Here is a 23,077-nt window from a genome sequence, read left to right on the forward strand (position 1 = left end):
TAAGAGGTACTTCTGAGAAGAGGGTGTATAGAGGTAGAAATTTGGCCAAAGTTTTCATTTAATATACCTCTGTACTTTTGGAATGTTTTTTGCGATAAGCATTTTATTATTGTTGTTGCTGTTAATAATATTATTGTTATTATAATCCTGGGGATTGAACCCAGGGCACATTACCACTGAGCAAAGCCCCTAGCCCTTTTTATTACTTATTTTGAGACAGGGTCTCACTATGTTGCTGAAGCTGGTCTTGAATTGGTAACGCTTGGTGGCTCAGTTTCCCAAGTTACTGGAATACAGGTGTGTGCCATCATGCCTGGCTATAAGCATACATTATTATTTTTTTTTAATTAATTCAAAAGATGAAAGCCTTTTATTGTTTTCTAAAAAATAATTTCCTACCTGCTTGCTCAGAAAATAGAATCCTTGCATCTCCATGAAACTAAGTTTTACATTTGTCCTGGGCCAGTCTGAGAGCTGGCAGCTCACTATATATGTAATCAGTCCTCTTTATAAAGCTGGAATGTCAGAAACAAACTCATAGTTTCTTTTCCTTTGATATTTGCCCATGAAGCAAGATAAGAAGTTCACAAAGCAATAGGAACCACTGATCCCATACATGGGAAGTACAAATTAATTATCATGTAACTTTATTTGTTTTTTTAATTGAATTTATTTTTAAATTAAATTAAATTAAATTTTTTTGCAGTGCTGGAAGTTGAACCCAAGACTTTGATTGTGCATGGATAGATAATATAACAAATCTACAGTGGTAAGTGATCTACCACTGAGCTATACCACCAACCCCCAAAGTGATTATTGTGATGACTAGATACAACAAAGGAGAGTATGATCATGCTATACATGATGATCATGGTCATAGTGCATGTCCATTACAGTCCGTGGCATTTGTATTTCACCTAGATTCTTATACCTGCTGGATGGTTGACACTCTGGGCTGAGCCACCAAATGCTGGGCTTGGGGCACTGCTGGAGGAATGGCGGCAGAGGTAGTAGGAGGTAATGACACCTCATTTGACTTCTGGATTCTGAGAAATTATTAAAAAATAGATTATAAATCAGAACTATAAATGTGTGTGGAAAGTCTTTCAGCAAAACTAATAATGCCATCACTCCTTACAGTTGGATGTAATACAAATCTTCGTTTGACAATATTCTATAAGTGATTACTGAGTTTTCTTTCTGTACAGTTTGCTAGGAAATGCAAACATGAAGATGGATATGCCACCACTGCCCTTGGGTTACTTGCTTTCAGTGTAGCCAGGGAGTCAAACCTGAGATCTAAGATGCGACAGAAGCCTGTGTAGAGGTTGTATTGTTTAGATTTGTTTTGTTGTTGTTCTCTGTATTTTTTCTCCTCCTCTTTCAAGTAAGAGGATAAGCTTTGTATATTGTTACGTCTGGGATTGTGACATGGCAGAAAGCAGAAATAGTCTAAAGTCTTCTAGTTTACATAAATTGAAGGGATTTTTTTTTAAGGTCACAAGAACAAGGAAGTATTTTTGACAAGGCTGTGGAGGAAAGATTATTTGGTTTGTGGGGAGGGCAGAGAGGTCTGTGGATCTGGCCAGAGAACCTGGCAAGAGGGAGAACCTAAATGCAGAGGAAAGGTGGAAGGCTCCAGTCTTGCTAAAGACATCAGTACTGAAGCATGTCAGGAAGCAACGACACTGGACTTAGAGGGCCACTGAGATCTAGCACATGGGCCTCTCACCTGTGACCCACAGAGATAGATAACTATTGACAGAGGGCTTACCTGTCTTTGGTCTGAATATTACCTCTCTCTGTCTCAGTTTCCCCAACTCTAAAATGGGAGAATAATAATTCTTACTACATAGGGAGTTACATAATTCATGCCAGATGCTTAGAATGGGCTGGCTCTCACACTGCTCAATATATATCACCAGAATCTTTGAACAACTGTGGAAGGGGAAAGAAACACCCAATAATGACAGATTCTAACCAGGCAGGGTGGGGGCTAAGAAGGCAGAATTATATGGTGATGCAAAGCCTTTCATTGTCTCTAAAGCATTGGTTTTCTTCTGCAATAATAAAACCCCTGATTTCCTTACATGGCTATTCCAAGAGACTACATACCCCAATCTTCATTGCAACTAGGTGTGGCCACATGGTTCTTTTTGGTCACGGGATATGAGGGATAGTGAAGTATGCTATTTAAGAAAATGACTTACAAGGCGGGTGGGCATGGCCTTTATTCCTTGCTATCTTAGACTAGGAAAATGAGGGCTGCACCTTAACATGAGATGAAGCAGAAACCTGAAAGCAGACTGGAACCTTGGAGAATACGAAGCCATTTTACCAGTCAAATCCTCCTGATTTTTATATAAATGAGAACTATCTATCTTATTTAAATCATAGTTAATTTGGGTTTCTGTTATACAAAACTGAAGTTAAATTTTAACTAATACAAGTAGAATTAAAGTAAATAAATAAATGAAATATTTCTTGCATAAGTCCAGCATTGTTGCTTCCTGACATGATTCAGTACTGATGTCTTTAGCAAGACTGGAGCCTTCCACCTTTCCTCTGCATTTAGGTTCTCCCCCTTGCCAGGTTTTCTGGCCAGATCCACAGACCTCTCTGCCCTCCCCACAAACCAAATAACCTTTCCTCCACAGCCTTGTCAAAAATACTTCCTGGTTCTTTTGACCTTAAAAAAAAAATCCCTTTAATTTATATAAACTTGAAGACTTTAGACTATTTCTGCTTTCTGCATATCCATCTTCATGTTTGATGAAGTTAAATTTTAACTAATACAAGTAGAATTAAAGTAAATAAATGAAATATTTCTTGCATAATTAATTTAATGTATCAAAATTCATACCTTTAAATTTTTATGGGAACCTTGAGGAAGGAGTGATGAGTGTGTAATAGAAGAGGAATTTATTACAGAAACCAAAGAGGGAGAACATTTAGACTGGGTTGTGAAAGATAAATAGGAGTGCACCGTGAAAAGCCAAAAATGAACCCAACTGGGCATTGTTTTGAGATGTTAGCAGAGTAGACAGCCCAAGATGGAGAAGTGAGTAAGTGAATAAATACATGTAAGCTACTTTAAATTTTTTTTTAATGCTGTTGGTTTTGTTTGATTTTTGTATTCCCATGGGTAATAATCTTTTTTTCGAGCAGGAAAATGATAGGATCAGAATGAACTTCTAGAGAATAATCAGTAGTATTTTGGAGACTATAAGAGAGAAGAGGGCTGGAGCATCTGTAAGGAAGTGGCTGGCGTCAAAAGTCAGCAGAAAGGAACTGAACCAAGGTCATGAGAATAATAAGGAAGTGAGTTAAAGGAAGAAGCCTTTATTCTGGTCCTGAAGGTTCCTACACATACAGAGTTGAAAGCAGATTCTTATTGCAAGAGATTTTGAGGAGTAAAACATGAACTTTGCCCTTATGGAGCTTATCCTCTATAGTGGTAAGACAGTTTACATCTCCTCAACCAGGCTCCCAAATATTTCTGTTCATTTCAGGTAGTCTTGGGAATGGTTACTATATTTGTTTCTATTCCCAGGACTTCTGCTGGAATGCCCCTCCCTCCTTTGTTTGGGGTATCCTCTTGTTCTTCAAAGGCTCAGCTTAGGGTCACAAACTCTGAAAGCTTTCCTGATCTTTCCCTGCACCCCCAACCAATAAATAGTGTTTTGTACCAAGTCCTGTACACCATGCACATGGTCATTATGGACTATTATACTATGTTGCTCTTCTCATCTATAAGTTGGTTTTCATTTCTTGCTACCTCTATATTGCCCTCTACTAGATTGTGAACTTCTTGAAAGCAGGAAGCATCTGATTTTTCTATTTCTTTTCCTTTTTTTTGTACTGGGAATTGAATCCAGGGGTGCTCAATGACTGAGCCACATCCTCAGCCCTTTTTTGTATTTTATGTTGAGACAGGGTCTCCCTGAGTTGCTTAGGGCCTCCCTTTTGCTGAGGCTGGCTTTGAACTTGCAATCCTCCTGCCTCAGCCTCCCGAGCTGCTGGAATGAGATGTACACCACCGCACCCGGCTTGATTTTTCTTAATATCCATTGCATCTAGTGTAATGTCTGGGATAGAGTAGGAGGTGCTCAGTCGGTGGTTGCAGAAACTAACAAATGAATGGAAGTTTGTTCAGTATTCAGTACAACTGTTTAGCAAGAAGGATATAATTTGTCCAGATCAAATATACATATATGCATATATATATATATATACACACATCTATACATATACACACACTAAACAAATGATGTAAATATTTTAAAATTATACATATATATAAAAATATATAAAATTATATATAATATATAAAAGTTAAACATATTATATATATAATTTAGGATCACCAAATTTTGTGTTCTTATAGTGAAAGAATGGACATTTTTTTAAGCTGTCTATTTTATCTCAACTCCCTAAGGTCTCCCTCCCAGTGCTGGGAACAAAGCCCTTAAAGCTGTTCCAGGAAACAGCCCCAAACAGGGAGTAAAAGAGTAATTGGAGCAAGATAGTATTCAGGCAGTTAAGACACCAGAATCTACGCCCTGTTGTAAAACATTGTGAAACATGTTGTATGTTATCAGCAAACCCAGACCCCCTTTGAAATTTCCCTGGCAGCTTTGTTCCCCTTTTCCCTTTCATGTGCGACCCTTCCCGATGTGTGGTTTCTGCCTTTATAAACCTACAAGATTTTTTGCTCGGGACTTGACTCCTGGACTCCTGCGTGAGTTGGGTCCCAGCGCGCTGGAATAAACACCTCTTGCGGTTTGCATCAAGAGATGCCTCCTGCGGTTGATTGGGGTTGCCGTTGATCCATGGGACAGAGTTGGGGTTTCCTTTTTGGGGGCCTTACAATAGTACTGTCTAAACATGAACTTTTTAAACCATTTGGTTATTGGTTTTTTATTTTTTTATTTTTATTTATTTGTTTATTTATTTTATTTTATTTTTTTGCGGTGCTGAGGATTGAACCCAGGGCCTTGTGTTTGCAAGGCAAGCACTCTACCAACTGAGCTATCTCCCCAGCCCTGGTTTTTTACTCTGTAGCTATAAGTATGATAATATTTCATAGGCGTTACTTCATATTTTAAATACTGAGACTGTTTCAATTAATCTGCCAGGCAAGACTTAAGCAAAAGAAGTGAAGTCTTCTCCAAATCTGCCTCTGTCCTCAAGTTCTAGTAACCAATTAGGACTTTTTTCAAGATCTGAGGATACTAGGTCTATATGATAAAAAATTAGAATTACCGATTCATCTCCTCCTTGTTAGGGTCCCCTTCTGAATCAGAAGAAGAAACTCCTGGAGAAATAAAAACAGGACATAAGCTTTTAAAGACAATAATTTCTTAAACCAGTTCTAGGTATCTGAAGAATCTTAGACTTAGAAATGAAGTCAGTGGTTCCCTACACTAACATGCAAACTGACAAATGAGGAAACAGACCCTAAAAAGTTGAAGGAATTGTTCAAGGTCACATAGCTAGTTAATGCTGGCATTCAAGCTAACTGGTTCAACTTCGAAGTGCTTTAGTATATAAAACACCTCCTGATGTAGTTTACAGCCATTCTTTGGTGTTAGAAATTCTCATACTCTGGCCTACACAGATTGACTAGAAGAAGGGATTACTTTGGATTCCAGACATTGTAGATGTAGGTGGATATTCTTCCGTCCTGCCCTAATATTAGCAAGTCATACTTCATCTTGGAAGTGGGGGTGTTTGAAGTCCTGTTGCCACAAAGAAAAAACCCAACAATCCAATCTCAGCACTGGTAGCAGAGCCTTGATCCCGGATTTACTTCTCAAGATAGTGAATTCCAGGAAGATACAACAGAGCTAAATCTGGAGGTATTTATCATACTCTGAGAATTTGAGGATAAAAACATAACACATTCCTATTCATGTACTTATTTAATAAATGTTTATCAAATATTCAGTAGGTACTTGGTACTATGCAAGGTATTGGAGATAAAAATAAAGAAGAGTGAGACAGTCCTGGCCTTGCATTCTAGTTGGTAAACAGACACTTATGCCATAGTAATACAATATGTAAGTGCTAAAACCAAGGTGTACCTAAAGTATAACAGGTGAAAAGAGTGCTGAAGAATGGTCCCCAGAAAAAGACTCAGAGGATGACACAGAGTAGGAACAAAACTTAGGTAGATTCACAAGTAACACAGGTGGATTTCTTCCCTAAAATTAATCATCTAAGCTTGGTGTTGCGATAAATGCCTTTCCAAGGTTCCCAACCGGTCTCCATGCTTTTACCTTTGACTCCCTGCAGTACATCCTTAATCAGCATCCAGTGACTCTGTTAAAAACTAAGTCAGATCATGCCATCTCTCTGCTCAAAACCCTCCAGAATTTCCCATCTCCCTCAGAATAAAACCAAAGTCCTTGCAACAACCTACAAGAATTTATGTGATCTGCTCATCTACCTCCCTCCACCTTAACCCCATCTTGAACTTTAGACTTCATCTTCTATTACTTTTTTTGTTTTGTTTTGTTTTGGGCAGTACTGGGGATTGAAACCACGGCTTCACTCGTGCTAAAGTGCTTGATCATTGAGCTATACCACAGCCCCAAATCTGCCTTTCCTCTCTTTTCTTTTTGTGGTGCTAAAAATTGAACTCAGGATCTCGCACATGGTGGGCAAGCACTCTACCACCAAGCTACATTCCCAGTTCATATATGTGTGTGTGTGTGTGGTATGTATGTGTGTATATATATGTTTTGTTTTGTTTTGTTTTTGAGCCAGGATCTCCTCAATTTGTCCAGACTGGTGTCCACCTTGTAAACCACCTACATTAGCCTCCCTAGTAGCTCTCATACTACTTTTTCCCTTGGTGTTCTAGCCTGGCCATGCTGGCTCATCTCTACCGTAAGACTAGTACACTCTCAACTCAGGGCCACTGCACTTGCTGATTCCTCTGCCTTGTATGGTTTTCTCTTGAATGTCTTTGGAGCTCACTCTCTCACTTCCTCCAGGACTTCATTCAAATGTCACCTGGTTAGGAAAGTTTTCACTGCCTCCTTATCTTAAATTACAGGCAATGAATACAAACACACACACACACACACCCTACAACTCACGCACATACACATATAACTCTTATCCATCTTTCTTGCTATTTTTCCAGTAACATATACCTATTATATTACACATTTTATATATTTATTTCACTTGTTTTCTATATTGCCTAACACAATATACATTCATCAGTATGTAAGTCTATTTTTTTTTTTTTTTGGTCGAATAGCCCTCAATAAATGTTTATTTAGGGCTGGGGTTGTAGCTCAGTGGTAGAGCACTTGCCTAGCGTGTGTGAGGCACTAGGTTTAATTCTCAGCACTACATATAAATAAATAAACCAAATAAAGGTCCATTAACAACTAAAAAATACTTTAAAAAATTTAAAAATGTTTGTTTATTATAAATAAGTGTTTTACTAGAATGTGTCAGGCTTCAGGAGTATTTATTTAGTTTACCTTCTATATAAATCTCAGCAGAAGTTGAATCTGTCCCATAGATGTTGGAAGCAAAGCAGGAGTAGCGTCCTGTGTCCTCTTCAAAGGCTTCAGCAATGGTCAGAGAATGCAGATTTCCTGCCTGGACGATGTGAATGTCTGGGGAATTTTCAAGCTCCTTCCCTTCACAGTACCACCTGCAAGTAAGGGAATATGGCCTTTGGACACAACTAAAAAAACTGTAACTTAATAACATAGATGGTTCCAGATACTCCCTAAGAAGAAAATTGAAAAACTAAGAGTCAGAACATGAAATAATCTATTGTTTGATTGTGACATTGAGAGTGTCAGCAGTATTCAAACCACACTGACACTTTACTCAGGAGATTGGAAAGTTGTTCCTATTAAGAATGATACAGGGCTGGGAATATAGCTCAGTTGGTAGAGTGCTTGCCTTGCAAGCACAAGGCTCTGGGTTCAATCTCCAGCACTGCACAAAAAATAAATAAATAAATAAGTATGATTCAACTGAGCACAGTGGCCCATGCCTATAATGCCAACCACTTGGCAGTCTGAAGCACAAGGATAGCAAGTTTGAGGCCAGCTTGGGCAACTTAGGGCATCTTGTCTTAAAATCAAAAAATAAAAAGGGTTAGGGATGTACTCAGTTGTGGAGCATTTGCCCAGCATGTGCAAGGCCCTGGATATGATCCTTAGCACTGGGGAAAAAAAAAAAAAGAAAAAAGAAAGAAAGAAAAAGATACAACTGCAAGAGGACAGAAAGCAAATAGAGCCGACTAGGAAGAAAAGGGTCTTTAATATGGAACTTGGCTTCTCCGAAAGTACCTTTCAACTATAGTAGTCATTACATAAACACTTTTTAGCTTATTTAGAAAACAATGAAGAGATAATAGAGCTTTGTGAAGTTGTACACACTCAATTCCTGCTGCTAAATTGTATCTGTCCTGAGAATTAATTTGTTTTGTTACTTCAGTCACCAGAGGTAAGGAGGATGAGTCATAGTCTGCTAGGAGTGAGCCCACCCTGGCAAATAACTCAAATTAAATGTGCTTCTATTGATTATGGTATTTTATTATAATTCTATACGCCTGATGTTATGCTATAATACAAGTTTCTACCTGGTCAAGTTTTCTGGCCAAAAGTTTATACAAAATAATAATATAAAATGATGTTTAAGACATGGAGGTGCATAATAAGAAAAATAAACATTAAAGTTAAATGGAAATGCCATTTTCTCATATAACAGATTGGCAAGTCTAAAGTTTTATTTTCATACACCATTAGTGAGAATATAAAATGGCACAACACCTATGAAAGGAAGGTGGTAATGCTGCTAAAATCACACATACATTTATTCTTGGACCCAACAAACCCCACTTGTTGGAATCTATCACAAGATAGACTTCCATACACACAAAATGATATATGTACAGGCTACTCATTGAAATAGCCAAAGAATGGAAATAAGCCAAGTGTCCACCATTAGGGAACTGATCAATAACTACAATATAGTCACACAGTGGAACACTCTGCATCTCTAAAAAGAGAATAAGACCACTGTGTGCTGATGTGGCAAGAATCCTAAGATATAGCTACATTTTAATCGTAAGGTACAAAATAGTAGATAAAGGGTATTAGCTTTGTGTAAGAAAGGGAGGGTTATGAATTGAATTATGTAGCCCCAAAAGATATGTTGAAGTCCTAACCCCCATACTTGAGGATCCATCTAATTTAGAAAAAATCTTTGAAGACGTAATCAGGTCAAGATGAGGTCATCGAGGTGGGCCCTAATTCAATATGCAGGGGTCCTTATAAGAGAATGAAAATGGAGGCACATAAGAGGACCCCATGTGATGACAGAGGTAGAGACAGGAGTGATGCAGTTGTGGCCAAGGAGCATCAGGGACTGACAGCAATCACCAGATTGTCAGTTAGGGAGAGGCAAGGAAGGATTTTACTCAGAGTCTGAAATAGAGCACAGCCCTGGTGACACTCTTTTTGTTTTTTTGTGTTTTTTTGTACCAGGAATTTAACCCAGGGATACTTTACCACTGAGCTACATCCCCAGCCCTTTTATTTTTTATTTCGAGACAAGTTCTCGCTAAATTGCTTAGTGCCTGGCTTTGAACTTGTGATCCTCCTGCCTCAGCCTCGCGAGTCACTGGGATTACAGGCTTGTGCCACCATACCCAGCCTTGGTGACACTTTGATTTCAGACTTTTTGTTTTCAGAATTGTATGAAAATAAATTTCTGTTGTTTTAAGTCATTTGATTTGTGGTAATTTGTTGTGGCAAACATTGGAAACAGATTCAAGGGGGTAAGAAATAAGACATTCACTCATTTGCATTTGCATAAAGAAAACTGGATAGAATAAAATGAAAGTTAAAAGTAGTTGCCTGTTGTGGTGATACAAGATGGATGATGATTTTTAGGAGTAAGATGTGTCAGTGTACCCTTTTATACTGTTTTTACTTTTTGAAATAATTATTAATCAACATAACAAAAAGCAATTAAGGGGAGGAACATTATAACTATTCGGTGTAAAAAATTAAGGAACCCTGGTAGTTACTAGTCTTTACTGTCATTTCAGATCTAACCACTCAGTACTTTAATTCCTCCCTCCCATCATTTATATAAAGCAAAATTCTAAAGCACATTAAAGAAAAACCACCTACTCAACTACTTTCCAACAGTCAAACTGTTCTCTACTGTTCCATAAATATGTCATGGTCACCCCCATATTCAAGTCCTTGCTCATGTTTTTCTGAGATTCTTTTTCTCTGCCTTTAAGCAACTGCAAATATAATTCATGTACCAATACTTGGCTCAGATGTCACTGCCTACTCAAAGCTACCTGTTACCACCTATTTTCAATGATGGTTATGTTTTCTAAATTCACTGTTTTTTTTTTTTTTTTTTTGAAAAAAAATCTGTATTGTGTCATAAAAGACTTGATTCTGTACTGTCTTCTGTTGTTCTCTGATTTGAAAATTGGTCTTATCTCTTACCAGTCCTATTGACCACTATAATCCTAATACCTATAACAGTGCCCCAGCACATGGTAGGTATTCAGAAAATAAGTGTTTGACCAATTTGTCAAAAGACCAAGTGATTGGAAAAAAACTATTAGTTGACATTTTGTGAGTGTATGTTATTTGCTTCATCAAATTCTCTTCCAGTCTTTGAGTTCTGTTGTGGTAGCGGCGATATACAATAAAGGCAGCTGAGGAGATGGGTTCATGAATCTGCCAGAGCACAAATCTCACTAACTCCAAGGAACTTGTAATGAATGAAACCTCAGAGCATGTGTAGTTCCAAATATAAAATCTGGGAGTCCAATCAAAATGTGTTATCTTTTCTCCCCTCCTAATATGTCCCTAAAATGAGAATAAGATAATTTTTTTAAGGTACAAAACCACAAAGACAAAAAGAATGGAAGGGGAGACAACAGTCAACAGTAAACCTGAGACCTAAGAAACTTTTGGAAGATGGAAAGTGTATTGAGCAGTCAGAAGAGTTGAGAAATGTGAAAAGCAAGAGCCTTCTTGGGGATGGCAGTGAAAGAAGTAGCCAATTTGTGCAGCAGAATTCCAGAGAGTTTTGGGATTTGGAAACACAGATTGCCAACAACTGAGGGGAGATATGGAACTTAAAACAGAAACACTGGAGCCGAGTGTGGTGGTGCACACCTGTAATCCCAGCTACTTGGGAGACTGAGGCAGGAGGATGGCAAATTCTAGGACAGCCTCAGTAATTTTGCAAGACCTTCTTTCAAAATTTTAAAAAATGAAAAGGGCTGGGTATGTAGCTCAGTGTAGAGTACCCCGGGGTTCAATTTCCAGGACCACAAAAAAACAACAAACAAACAAAAAAACCAGAAACAAGAACAAGGGAAAAACCAAAATCAACAATGACAGCAACCAAGGATGTTGGTTACAAATTTGGAAAAATGAGCCTTAGACTGCTACCTCCGATCACTTCCCTTCATCAGAGCAGATAGGGAATGTCCCTGGAAGAAGGCTGAGTTGTAGGCTGAACAAGCAGCTGTTCCACATTGGAGCAGGAGAAGGCCTTCAGAAGGGATTTCTCTAGGGAAGAACAAATGCACCTGATGGACCACTCTAGGCTTAACTGCATGGAACAGAATATTTCAAAGTCTCACTAATTGATTTGGAAAGCCGAGACAAATTTGTGATAGGACCACAGAACTGAGCACATAAAAACAGACAGCAAGAATCAAGACAATAATCAACTTTAGGTCAAAATAAAAAGGAATACATTTGGTCTTGTGTATCTGTTGGTTCCTCATCTTCAGATTCAACCAACTGTGGATCAAAACTATTTGGAAAAAAATTGTGTCTGTACTGAATAGGTACAGATTTTTTTTCCTGTAATATTCCTAATTCTCTACAGTATAATAACTAGTAACAAATATTTTGCATTGTATTAATTATTATATCTACGGATGGGAAAGGCTAGAGGTTTAATTCAATAGAGTGCTTACACAGAGTGTTAGAGTTCAATCCCTAACATCCCTCCTAAAAAAAAGATATGTTAGAAGATGTGCATAGGTTAGATGATATGCAAATATTAAACAAATAGTTTAAATAAGGGACCTGAGCATCTGAAGATTTGGTATCCACTGGGGAGTCCTGGAATTAATCCCCTGAGTATACAGATGACTATGCAAGCAAAGAAATATTCATTTTGTCTTACTAGGCTTGTAGTGAACAATATTTATATGGTAACAATAAAATAAAAATTAAATACTTTTTAAAAACAACAGTATGTTATGATTGTATTGAAAAATGCAAAAATTGAGGGTACTGGTTTAATGTTGGGGCGCTAAACTGCTATTTGACAAAACAGGAAATCAATAGAAAATAGCTTACATTAGCATGGCAAGCAACAGCAGTGAAAGCATTTTACAGTGGTTCACTTTCTGTGAAAACAAAAGTTTACTAGGTTATTTGCCCTTTCACTGAGTTGATATTTATATGGATGGTGCAAAAGACACTGTGGGTAAAGTTGCCCGTGCTTTAGCAACACAAATGAAAACACTGTCACAAAACTGGGTTTGGATCCACCACTATGTTCACAGTAAGAGAAAAAAATATACAGTTTCAAGGAAAATTTTCCTTGACAAAACAATAAAAATCATTACTTTCATTAAATCTTAACTTTGAGCCAGGCGCAGTGGCACATGCCTGTAATCCCAGTGGCTCAGGAGGCTGAGGCAGGAGGTTGGGAAGTTCAAAGCCAGTCTCAGCAACTTAGTGAAGACCTGAGCAACTTTAGAGACCCTGTCTCTAAATAAATTACAAAAAAGGGCTGGGGGTGTGGCTCAGTGGTTCAGCACCTCTGGGTTCAATTCCTGGTACAAAAAAAAAAAAAAAAAGAAAGAAAGAAAAAAAAAGAAAAAACTAAAAATTTCAACTTTGAGTCCATGTCTTTTTAAGCCCTTTATTTTTTCGAAAATAAAGGAAAGTAAGCCTGTCATTTCAAGTAAAAATAACTGATAGTATTTTTTGCCAATGGGAAAAACAATGAGCTTTCAGGAAAAATTAGAAAATTTGAATCCCCCAGAGTGAGTTTAGGGGTTTCCAATACTTAAAGACTTTTGATTTCATCCAAAAATATTTAGATGATATCAACAAATGTGACTTTTTGATATTATATAATAAAACATGTTACCCTTTGAAAGATCTGCATTATTTATTTTCCAAATGACCAAATGTTATCCATTCAAAGGTCAAAATAGACAGATTGGTTTTAGAATAGCAGAGGACAAAAGTTCATGGGTATGGTTTCAGATTTCACATTGCAACTAACCTTCAGGAAACTATTGCTAGTTGAATTCTGTTGTGGTATTAAATAACAATAGCTCACAAAGATCTGAAAAGGTTATTAAAATGCTCCTCCTATTTCCAGCTAGGTAACTGTGTAAAACAGGATTTACCGCACTGACTTCAACCTAAACAGCACATTACAGTAAACTGAATGCAGAAGCATATGTGAGAATCCAGCTATGGTCTATTAAGACAGACCCTAAAGAGTTTTGTAAAAACTAAAATACTATTACTCTTCTCACTAAAACTTTTTGCTTTGGAAAACTATTTCTTATAAAATTATTGATATTAACATGTTTATTATTGTTATTTAAAAACGAATGAATAACTGATGTGGTAGTGCCTGTCTATAATCCCAGACTGGGAGAGGAAAGCAGGAAGATCAAAAGCTCAAGGTCAGTCTGAGCAATTTAGGGAGGCCCTAAGCAACTTATTGAGACCTGTCTCAAAATAAAAAATAAAAAGGGCCGGATGTAGCTCAGTGATAAAGCACCCTGAATTCAATCCCCAGTACCAAAGAGAGAGAGAGAGAGAGAGAGAGAATGCATGAATATTTAAAACATTTCTTAGTTTAATTTTTAATATGATAAACATTTTATTATAAACAAAATCTGTTTTGAGTTTCAATAATTTTTTAAGATTGTAAAGGGGATTTGGGAACCAAAAGTTTGAGAATCACTGGCATATTATTCAGAAATCAAAAGGGAAATAAACAAGAAACTGCAGAAAGGGTTGAATATAGTCTGTTCTTTAATAATATTTGACTTTTTAAGCAATATATCTCTATTTATTTGATGAACAAATATAAATAGCTTTTTCAAAACAAAGAAATCCCTACTTTCACATAAACATTACAGGATTATCTCGATTCTTTAGATTTCTCATCCTTACCAAGATGAGAGTAGTATCATCCATGAATAATTAGATAGCTAGAGGAGATAAGTGAAATGTTTCAAATGCTGAAATCTCAGTCAGAAATGTTCTTATCCCTATTCAAATGCCATGACGGCTTCACCCAGTCCCAAAGAACAAGCAGTAACCACGTCTTTGTCTTTAATACCATGAGCCACTCAGAAATAACATGCTGGTCATGTGAAAGATTCCTAAATCTACCCCACTACCCTGAAGACTTTTGAGGTAGGAGGATAACATACTCTCCTCAAAGTCTATCCATGTTAGGGCATGCTTTCATAGAAATGTCCTGACTAAGGCACGTTTTTAGAATGCCACGTCCTCATGACACAGAATGGCAGCAGGTGCCAGATGTGATTCATAGCTCAACAGAAATGAGTCAATGGTCTGGAAAATAGGGCAGGTCCAAATGACAGAGAAGGACCCACCTTTGATGCACTTGGGTAGCTTGTCAGATCTGCTAATTTGGCTAGCTACCATGCTGGGAAGGAGAACACCAAAGAGACACATTTGTCAGATTTAACAGGACTTTTTGGCTGCAAATCACCATTCTGCTGTTAGGTTACTATTTCATCTAAAATATGCCTTGGATAAATATTATGACTCACTGTTTTAGCACATTAACAACTTCTAAATGTAATTTGAATGTGTTATTCTGACTCACCAGTAATAATGCTCATTAAAAGAATGATTACTCAGAGTCCAACTTCAACCTTGCCCTTCCCAAGTCCTTTTCCAACTTATTATTCTCTCTCCTCATACCTTGTTCTTTTCCTTTGTAGAAACTATATGTCATTTGTAGTGATATATTTATTTGTAGGTTTATTTCCTTAATATCTCTCTCTTAACTTCCCTTTCTGGGCAATAAACACCACAAAGACTAACAGGACTCAGTTACATTAGATTTTGTGATGCAATGTGGCCTTTTGGATGTCCTGTTTGATTGCTATTAAATTAAAAATACTTAAGTTTTCATGATCAGTGGTTATGTTCTACTGGATAGAACATAGGGGTATATGCAGAAAGATAGGGATTTTTTTTTTTTTTATTAAGATTTGTTGAGTTCTTCCAAGTGGAATCTTGGATGGTAACTTAAGAAAAGTATAAATAAGCAATTGTCTATATGAAGAAGTCAAGACCATACCTTGCTACATAGCCAATTTTAGATATAACTAGAGAGAATGAATAAATGTGAAAATAAATTTTTAAAAAGATGAACAGACACTTATCAGAAGAAATAAAAATGGACAACAAATATATGAAAAATGTTCAACATCTCTAGCAATTAGAGAAATGAAAATTCAAACTGCACTGAAATTTCATCTAGCTCCAGTCAGAATGGCAATTATCAAGAATATAAGTAACAGGACTCGGGTGTGTCTCAGTGGTAGAGCGCTTTCCTAGTATGTGTGAGACACTGGCTTTGATCCTAAGCACCACATAAATAAAGGTTTCTGTCCCTCTACAACTAAAATATTAAAAGTAAAAAGAATTCAAGTCACAATAAATGTTGGCAAGGATATGGGGCAAAAGGTACGCCCATATATTGCTGGTGGGACTGCAAATTGGTGCAAACAACTCTGGAAAGCAGTATGGAGATTCCTTTAAAAAAGTAGAAAAGGAACCACCATTTAACACAACTGTCTCACTCCTTGGTTTATATCCAAAATATTTAAAATTTGCATACTACAGTGACACGGCCATATCAATGTTTATAGCAGCTCAATTCACAATAGCTAAGCTCTGGAACCCTTCCACAGATGAATGGATAAAGAAATTGTGGTATATACAGATAATGGAGTATTAGCTATAAAGAAGAATGACTTTTGCAAGTAAATGGATGAACCTGGAGAGCATATCATGCTAAGTGAAATAAGCCTGTCCCAAAAAACCAAAGGTCTAAGGTTTTCGCTGATACATGGAAGCTAACCCACAATAAAGGGGGAGAGGGGAAGAAGAAATATTCAGTAGAATAGACAAAGGGGAATGAAGGGAGGGGGAATAGGAAAAGGAAAGAGAGTGGAGTGAATCTGAAATAATTTTTCCAATTACTTATATGAATGTACCATATTGAATCCCACCATGTTGAACATCCATAAAAATGGGGTCCTAACTGGAATAAGATATATTCCATGCTTGTACAATTATATCAAAATGAATTCTACTGTGATTTGCAACTTAACCAATGAAAAAGAGAATAGTATTTAAAGTAAAAGAGGTTCTTCCATCAATGTATTAAAAAAAACTGAAGAAGATAAAATTACTTTGGGCAGCGTTAGAAATCCTTCCTTTCCTTTAACTTATTATAGTTATTGCTAAATCACTACATAATTCACTTATTTATTAAATTTATTGTTTATGGCTGAGCACACAAATGCCTATAATTCTAGCAACCCAGGAGGCTGAGGCAGGAGGATCACAAGTTTGAGGCCAGCCTCAGCAATTTAGTGAAGCCCTAGGTGATTTAGCAAAACTGTCTCAAAATAAAAAAAAATTAATAAAAAGGCAGGTCACAATGGTGTACACCTGTAATCCCAATGGCTTAGGAGGCTGAGGCAGGAAGATTGCAAGGCCAAAGTCAGCCTCAGGAATTTAGTGAGGTCCTAATCACTTTAGCAAGACCCTGTCTCTAAATAAAATATAAAAAATGGACTTGGGATACAACTCTCTGGTTAAGTACCCTTGGTTCAATCCTCTGTACCAAATAAATATAAAACTAAATTTGAAAAATTTATTGTTTACTATTTGTTCTCCTTAACCTCAAGTGGAATGCAATATGGCACGGAACTTAGCTTTATTTACAAGGACTCATGAATATGTGATGCATAGAGTGTTATGAATTGTTATTAAATGAATGAACATATGAATTTTCCAGTTTTGTTGTTATTGATTCTATGCACTTGAATCTTTACATATTACATTTGTGTGTGTGTGTGTGCACCAGGAATTGAACCCAGGGGCACTTAACTACTGAGCCACATCCCCAGCCCTTTTTATTTATTTTTTTTTTATTTTAAGGCAGAGTCTCGCTAAATTGCTTCAGGTTTCACTATCATGCTGAGGCTGGCTTTGAACTTGCAATCCTCCTGCCTCAGCATTTGAAGTCTCTGGAATTACAGATGTGTGCCACCACACTCAGCTTTCCATATTACATAGTTTATAATTTCTTCCTTTCTTCTGCTTGCTACACTAAATCTTTCTTTCAAGAGTAAATTCTTCTATTTGCTCAATTGGGAGTCTTTCATTGTGTTAATTTTCCCTAACTGTTAGAAAACCTTGCATATTAAGGGATGTTGGTTCTGGTTATAGTTGTTGCTGGTGATTATTGGGGAGAGGCAGATCATGATTTCTGGTAGGCGTACATTGAGTACCAGTAGCTTTTCTGTGTTCCTGGCTATTGTTAGCTATCTGGGACACTGCCCTGTGTCTCCAGAACACATTTGCTGTCCTGGCTTCCGTGTTTAGGACTGGGCTTGTGTTCAGCCTAAGCAAGGGAAGAGGGAAGGCACTGACCTACACAGCTGCTCTGACTATAATTCCCAGATTAATCACGCTGACTGCCCCAGGACCTCTCCTGGTTATTGTGTCTCTTGCCTCTGAGCCTTGAGCATGTTCAGAAGAGCTCTCAGCTCCACAGTGCTTTTTTCTGGGACATGATTTGGATTTTAGTTTTCCTCATCAATCAGATTCCTTCTGCTTAGAGGTAAATTTAGTAGAAAACCAATGAAATTTTAGGTTTCTTATCAACACAGCTCCCTTCCTAGACCCTATGCCTAATTTTGCATTCACAATTTGTTTTTATTTATCTTAAAGGGGACCTCCCAATTTTTATAAGCTTCAAGGTCCACAAAACTTGGATCTGTCCCTTCCATATGGAATCTATTTTTTTAAAATATTTTTTTAGTTGTTGATGGACCTTTATTTTTATTTATTTACATGCAGTGCTGAGAATCATGAACCCAGTGCCTCACACATGCTAGGTAAGTGCTCCACCACTGAGCTACAATCCCAGCCCTCCATATGAAATTTCTACCTGTGGGGAATTTCTAAGAATTTTACACTTACAGATGGCATTCTATGTTGTTTTCCAGCGAGGTTTGGGGGTGCTGGAAGGGAAGATAAGCCCATGTGCTCAGTCTATCATTTTTTTATCATGCCCTTTTCATAGTTAAATCACTTCTAATCTGCCTTCTGTTCCTTTCATTCTCTCAAAACTTCTCTTACTGAGGCCACTGATGGACTCCATGTTATTAAGTCAAATGATACTTTCCAGTTTCATCTCACTTGACCTCTAATTAGTATTCAATGTAGTTGACTTATTCCATCTTGAAGCAACTCTTTTTTTTTTCTTTATGACTGCCCCATTTTCCTCTTCCCATTTAGGATGTACCTTTCCAGTCTCCTTTTAGGGGGATTTCTTCCTCTACCCAAACTTTAAATCTCATAATTCCTTTGCAATACTGAAGAGACAGGAGTGATACTCAAAAAAAATTAATAGCTGGTTCAGCATGGATACCCTAACCTAACAGAAAGAAGCAAACCACAGGCAAACTCAAGGGCTGTACCAATCCCACTGATTAAATCTCACTCTTGGAGCTTGTAGCAATTCTCTTCTGACAAAAATATGAAAAAGAAAATTGAAACAAAAATGTAAAAGTCTAAATAAAAATTATCAAATTGGATCTGGGAATATGAAAAATTATAATCAATTATGACCAAGTTGTAAGAATTCAAGTTTGGTTTAACATTGTAAAACTAACATTCTGTACCATATTAACAAAGGAAAAATAATAATCCCAATAAATGCGCAGTGTTTAATAAAATTCATTTTTCATTCGTTATTTAAAAAAAATCTTAATCTTCCTAGACGAAAGGACTTATAATGAAATTCTATATAATGTTGAAAAATGGAAAGTATTCTTGTTAAGATAAAAAATAAGACTGGAGCACCTAGCATCACCATTTCTGTTCAACATTGTACTTGAGGGCTTAGCCAAATCAAAAAGGAAAAAGAATGAAGTTCAAGAGAGGGTTGGACAGGAAGAATTATCAAAAAATCTATAAATCACTTTTTTGTGAATTTAGCAGTTGTTGAATAAAAATTTCCTAAAGAAGAATTATTTGATAAAGGCTATAAAGTCAACTGCATTTCTACATATGACAAAAATAGAACATAAGTTTTAAAAATAGAACATAAGTATTAAAATAGTTTAATGAATAAAGCTAACTCAAGATTTGTAAGACCCAGGGAAACAAACATAAATCTTATTGAAAGATATTAAAGAATACCCAAAGGAACGGAAAAATATACCATGCTCCTGAATATTAAAGCTTGATATTTTAACCGGGCCCAGTGGCACATGCAAATAATCCCAGAGGCTTCAAAGGCTGAGGCAGGAGGATCAAAAGTTCAAGGACAGTCTCAGCAACTTAACAAGGCCTGAAGCAACTTATTGAGACACTGTATTAAAATAAAAAAAATCAAAAAAGGGTTGGTATGTGACTCAGTGGTTGAATACCCCTGGGTTCAATCCCTGATATCCCCCCCTGAAAAAAACTCAAAATTTGAAGATGTCAAAATCTCCCCTATTCTGGTCTATAGATTCAGTGCAATTCCAAAAATCTTATTACAGTTAAAAAATTTTAGTGGAATTTGTTATGATGGGTCTAAAACTTGTAGAGCAAAAGGTCAAGATGAGCCAAAAATTCTTAAAGTAAAAAAATTAGAAATAAAAAACTATGAAAAACATATTACAATATGATAAACCACAGGAAAAGAACAGAAAGTCCAAAACTACATCTACAAGTACACGGAATTTTGCTGTATGATGGAGCTGGCACGAGAGATCAGTGGGAAGAAGATAAACTTTACCATAAATTGCTGCTGGAAAAATTGGTTATCCAATTGGAAACAAACAAACAAACAAAACCCAGAATGGGTAACCTGATTTACAGTATATGCAAAAAATCGACTTTAAGTGGGTTAAAAAAATATGGAAAGCAAACTGTAAAAATTTAGGAGAAAATATACAAGGATATCGTTTTGCCTTTGAAATTAGAATTTCTTAAAATTGACACAAGCTACAAAAACCAGAACCATACAAGAAAAACGAATTAATTTGACACCAAAGTTAAGAATATCTAATATCAAAAGACACCATAGAGAAAACAAAAAAACAAATCAAACTAGGAGAGGATATTTTTATAACACATGTGTCACATGACTGGTATCAAGAATATTTGAACAAATAGAAAATGGGTCAAAGATGTAAACAGGCCCTTTAGAGAAAATGAATCTGGAATGGTCCATAAACCTATGAAAAAATTCACAATCTTATTACTAACTCTGGAAATGAACATTCAAACTATAAGAGTTTCACCAATAACACTTCATACCCTCTAGCTTGGCAAAACTTAAAATATCTGGTGATGTCAATATTGGCAATGATGTAGAACAACTAAAATGCTTACACAATGTTGTTGGGAATGTAAATTGAAACAATGCCTTTGGAAAACAATTCAATGTTATTATGAAGTTGAAGTTATGCATAGTCTGCTAGCAATTCCATGCTTAAACACACTCATGCATCAAGAAAAACTCAGAATATATTAGAAAATGTATAATATCATTATTCAATGAGGAAAAATACTAGAAGCAACCCAAATTTACATCAATAATATAATAATCTGGCCATACAGTAAAATACTATAGAGCAATGAAAATGAGTGTATTAGATTTACATGTACTTAAGAGAAAAAAGTAGCAAAATATATAGCCATTCTGATTCCATTTACATAAAAATTTTCAATCACATAAACTTACTATTATTATTTTTTTACATTATATTATGGAAACTTTCAAATATACACAAGGTAAAGAGACTAGTACAGTGAACCCCTGTGCCCAATATCAACAAATTATCAGCAGTTTGTTAAAACAAAGGCAGCTGGCTTCATCCCTAAAGATTCTGACTCGTTAGGCCTGAGTGTATCTACAATGCCTTTCCATAAGGGTCCCAGGTGATGCTGACCCTACTGGGTCAGGGACCCACTTGGCCTGTTTTAGGAATCTCTCAGAATCTGGCCTCTACATCTCTGGACTTACCTCAAATCATTTCCTCCTCACTTTATGTTCTGGCTCCATCAGTTCCTTCAATTCCTTAAACTTAACATTTGCCTTGCTCATTAAGGACTTCAAATTTTCAATTCCCTCAGCCTACAACACTTTTTCTTACGCCCTACTTTGCTGAGCTAACTCCTACTTATCTTTTATGTTTCAGCTTTAATACCACTTTTCAGGAAAGCCTTCCCAACCTATACACTAGGTTTGGTCCCTATGCTATACGCTTCCTTCTTTATAACACTTATCATAATTATAATTATATAATCACTTGCAAAATTTTTATTATCTAGCTGGACATGGTGGTACATGACTGTAATTGCAGGCTGAGGCAGAGGATCACAAGTTCAAAGCCAGCCTCAGTAACTTAGTGAGGCCTGAAGCAACTTAGTGAGACCCTGTCTCTAAATAAAATACAAAAAAAAGGTTGGGGATGTGGCTCAGTGGTTAAGTGCCCCTGGGTTCAATCCCTGGTACAAAAGAAAAAAAAAATTTTTTTTCTGTGTCTCTTACTAGACTAAGCTCCATGAATGCAGCGCAGTTTTCTCTCTTGCTGCTTCCCCCGTCCCCCTCTTTTGCTGAACTGGGGTTCTTCATATGTGCTAAGTAAGTGCTCAGCCATTGAGTTATACTCCCAGTTCTTTTGAAAATGTTTATGTTGAGATGGAGTCTGTCTGAGGTGCCCAGGCTGGCCTTGAATTTATAATCCTCCTGCCTCAGTCTCCCAGGGATTACAGGTGTGCGCCACTCATGTCTGGTATGCTTGCTGCTTTAAATTTAGCACCTACAACAGTATAGGGCACTTAAATAGCCACTGAATATTTGTTGAATGCATGAATGGATCTAGATTTTTTTCCTAAATGTAGATGAAAGTCCTCTAAATAATATAATATGAAATTCCCCTATGTCATTTTAAGATATCCTTTTTCTTTATAACAATTTTGCTTCCTTTTTCTTTCCTTGGCATATAACTCTCAGGCAAATGTCCTGAAGTAGCAGAAACAAAACTTAATAGCCATAGTGGCCGTCATTATCTATAAAAAGGTAAATTTGTGCTCTTGGAAAGTCGTATACAAGCAAACACAGAGTGACCCAGCTGTACATTCCTAGGAAAAGAATTTGGAGTCAGGATACAAAAAGGGATCATAGCCATTTGCTGTGAATTCTTGCAGACTCTTTCATCTGTGGTTAACACGCATGAATGTATTTCATTTTCTAAGACAAGGCCCCAAATGAAACTATGTTCAAAATTAATATGCTTTGAAAAATACTAGCTTCAGTCATATAGAATCCCACTTATACGTATAAAACAATCTCTGTTAAATTAACTTGGAAATCAACCATACAAGCAAAAATGATTTTTCAACTTGCTAAACTGGGGTCACAAAAACATGGGTAAAACACTGATTACACATGGGTTAGCACACAGTCGCCCAGTATACTTATATTTTCTTGCTAAAGTAGCAAGACTTTACTTTCTTTATTGACTGTGGTATTCTTATTTAGTAAATTGAAATGACTCATTTTACTAATTCAGTGCTTTTGTTTTGTTCTATTTTTTTGCAGTGCTGGGGATGGAATCAAGGGCCTCATGCATGTAAGGTAAGTGCCATACCACCAAGACACATCCTGAGCCCCAATTTAATGTACTTTTAAAAGTATTCTCTGTATCAAAATCTGTACTCCTATGGCC

The 23,077-nt window shown here is 36.6% G+C and overlaps 1 protein-coding gene across 2 annotated transcripts in view; it reads right to left on the minus strand.

The window, feature by feature from the left end:
• Positions 1 to 23,077, minus strand: part of MYPN (myopalladin) — an 87,690-nt gene that overhangs the window by 47,164 nt on the left and 17,449 nt on the right. For both annotated transcript variants that reach the window (XM_079135742.1, XM_079135743.1), the window contains exons 3-5: positions 7,503 to 7,678; positions 5,266 to 5,317; positions 932 to 1,046 (exon numbers count right to left, since the gene is read on the minus strand). In XM_079135742.1, the coding sequence (XP_078991868.1) occupies positions 932 to 1,046; positions 5,266 to 5,317; positions 7,503 to 7,678 (343 nt within the window). The remainder of the gene's footprint in view (positions 1 to 931; positions 1,047 to 5,265; positions 5,318 to 7,502; positions 7,679 to 23,077) is intronic.

Source organism: Sciurus vulgaris, assembly GCF_902686455.1.
Source record: "Sciurus vulgaris genome assembly, chromosome: 4".
NCBI classification, from domain to species: Eukaryota; Metazoa; Chordata; class Mammalia; order Rodentia; family Sciuridae; genus Sciurus; species Sciurus vulgaris.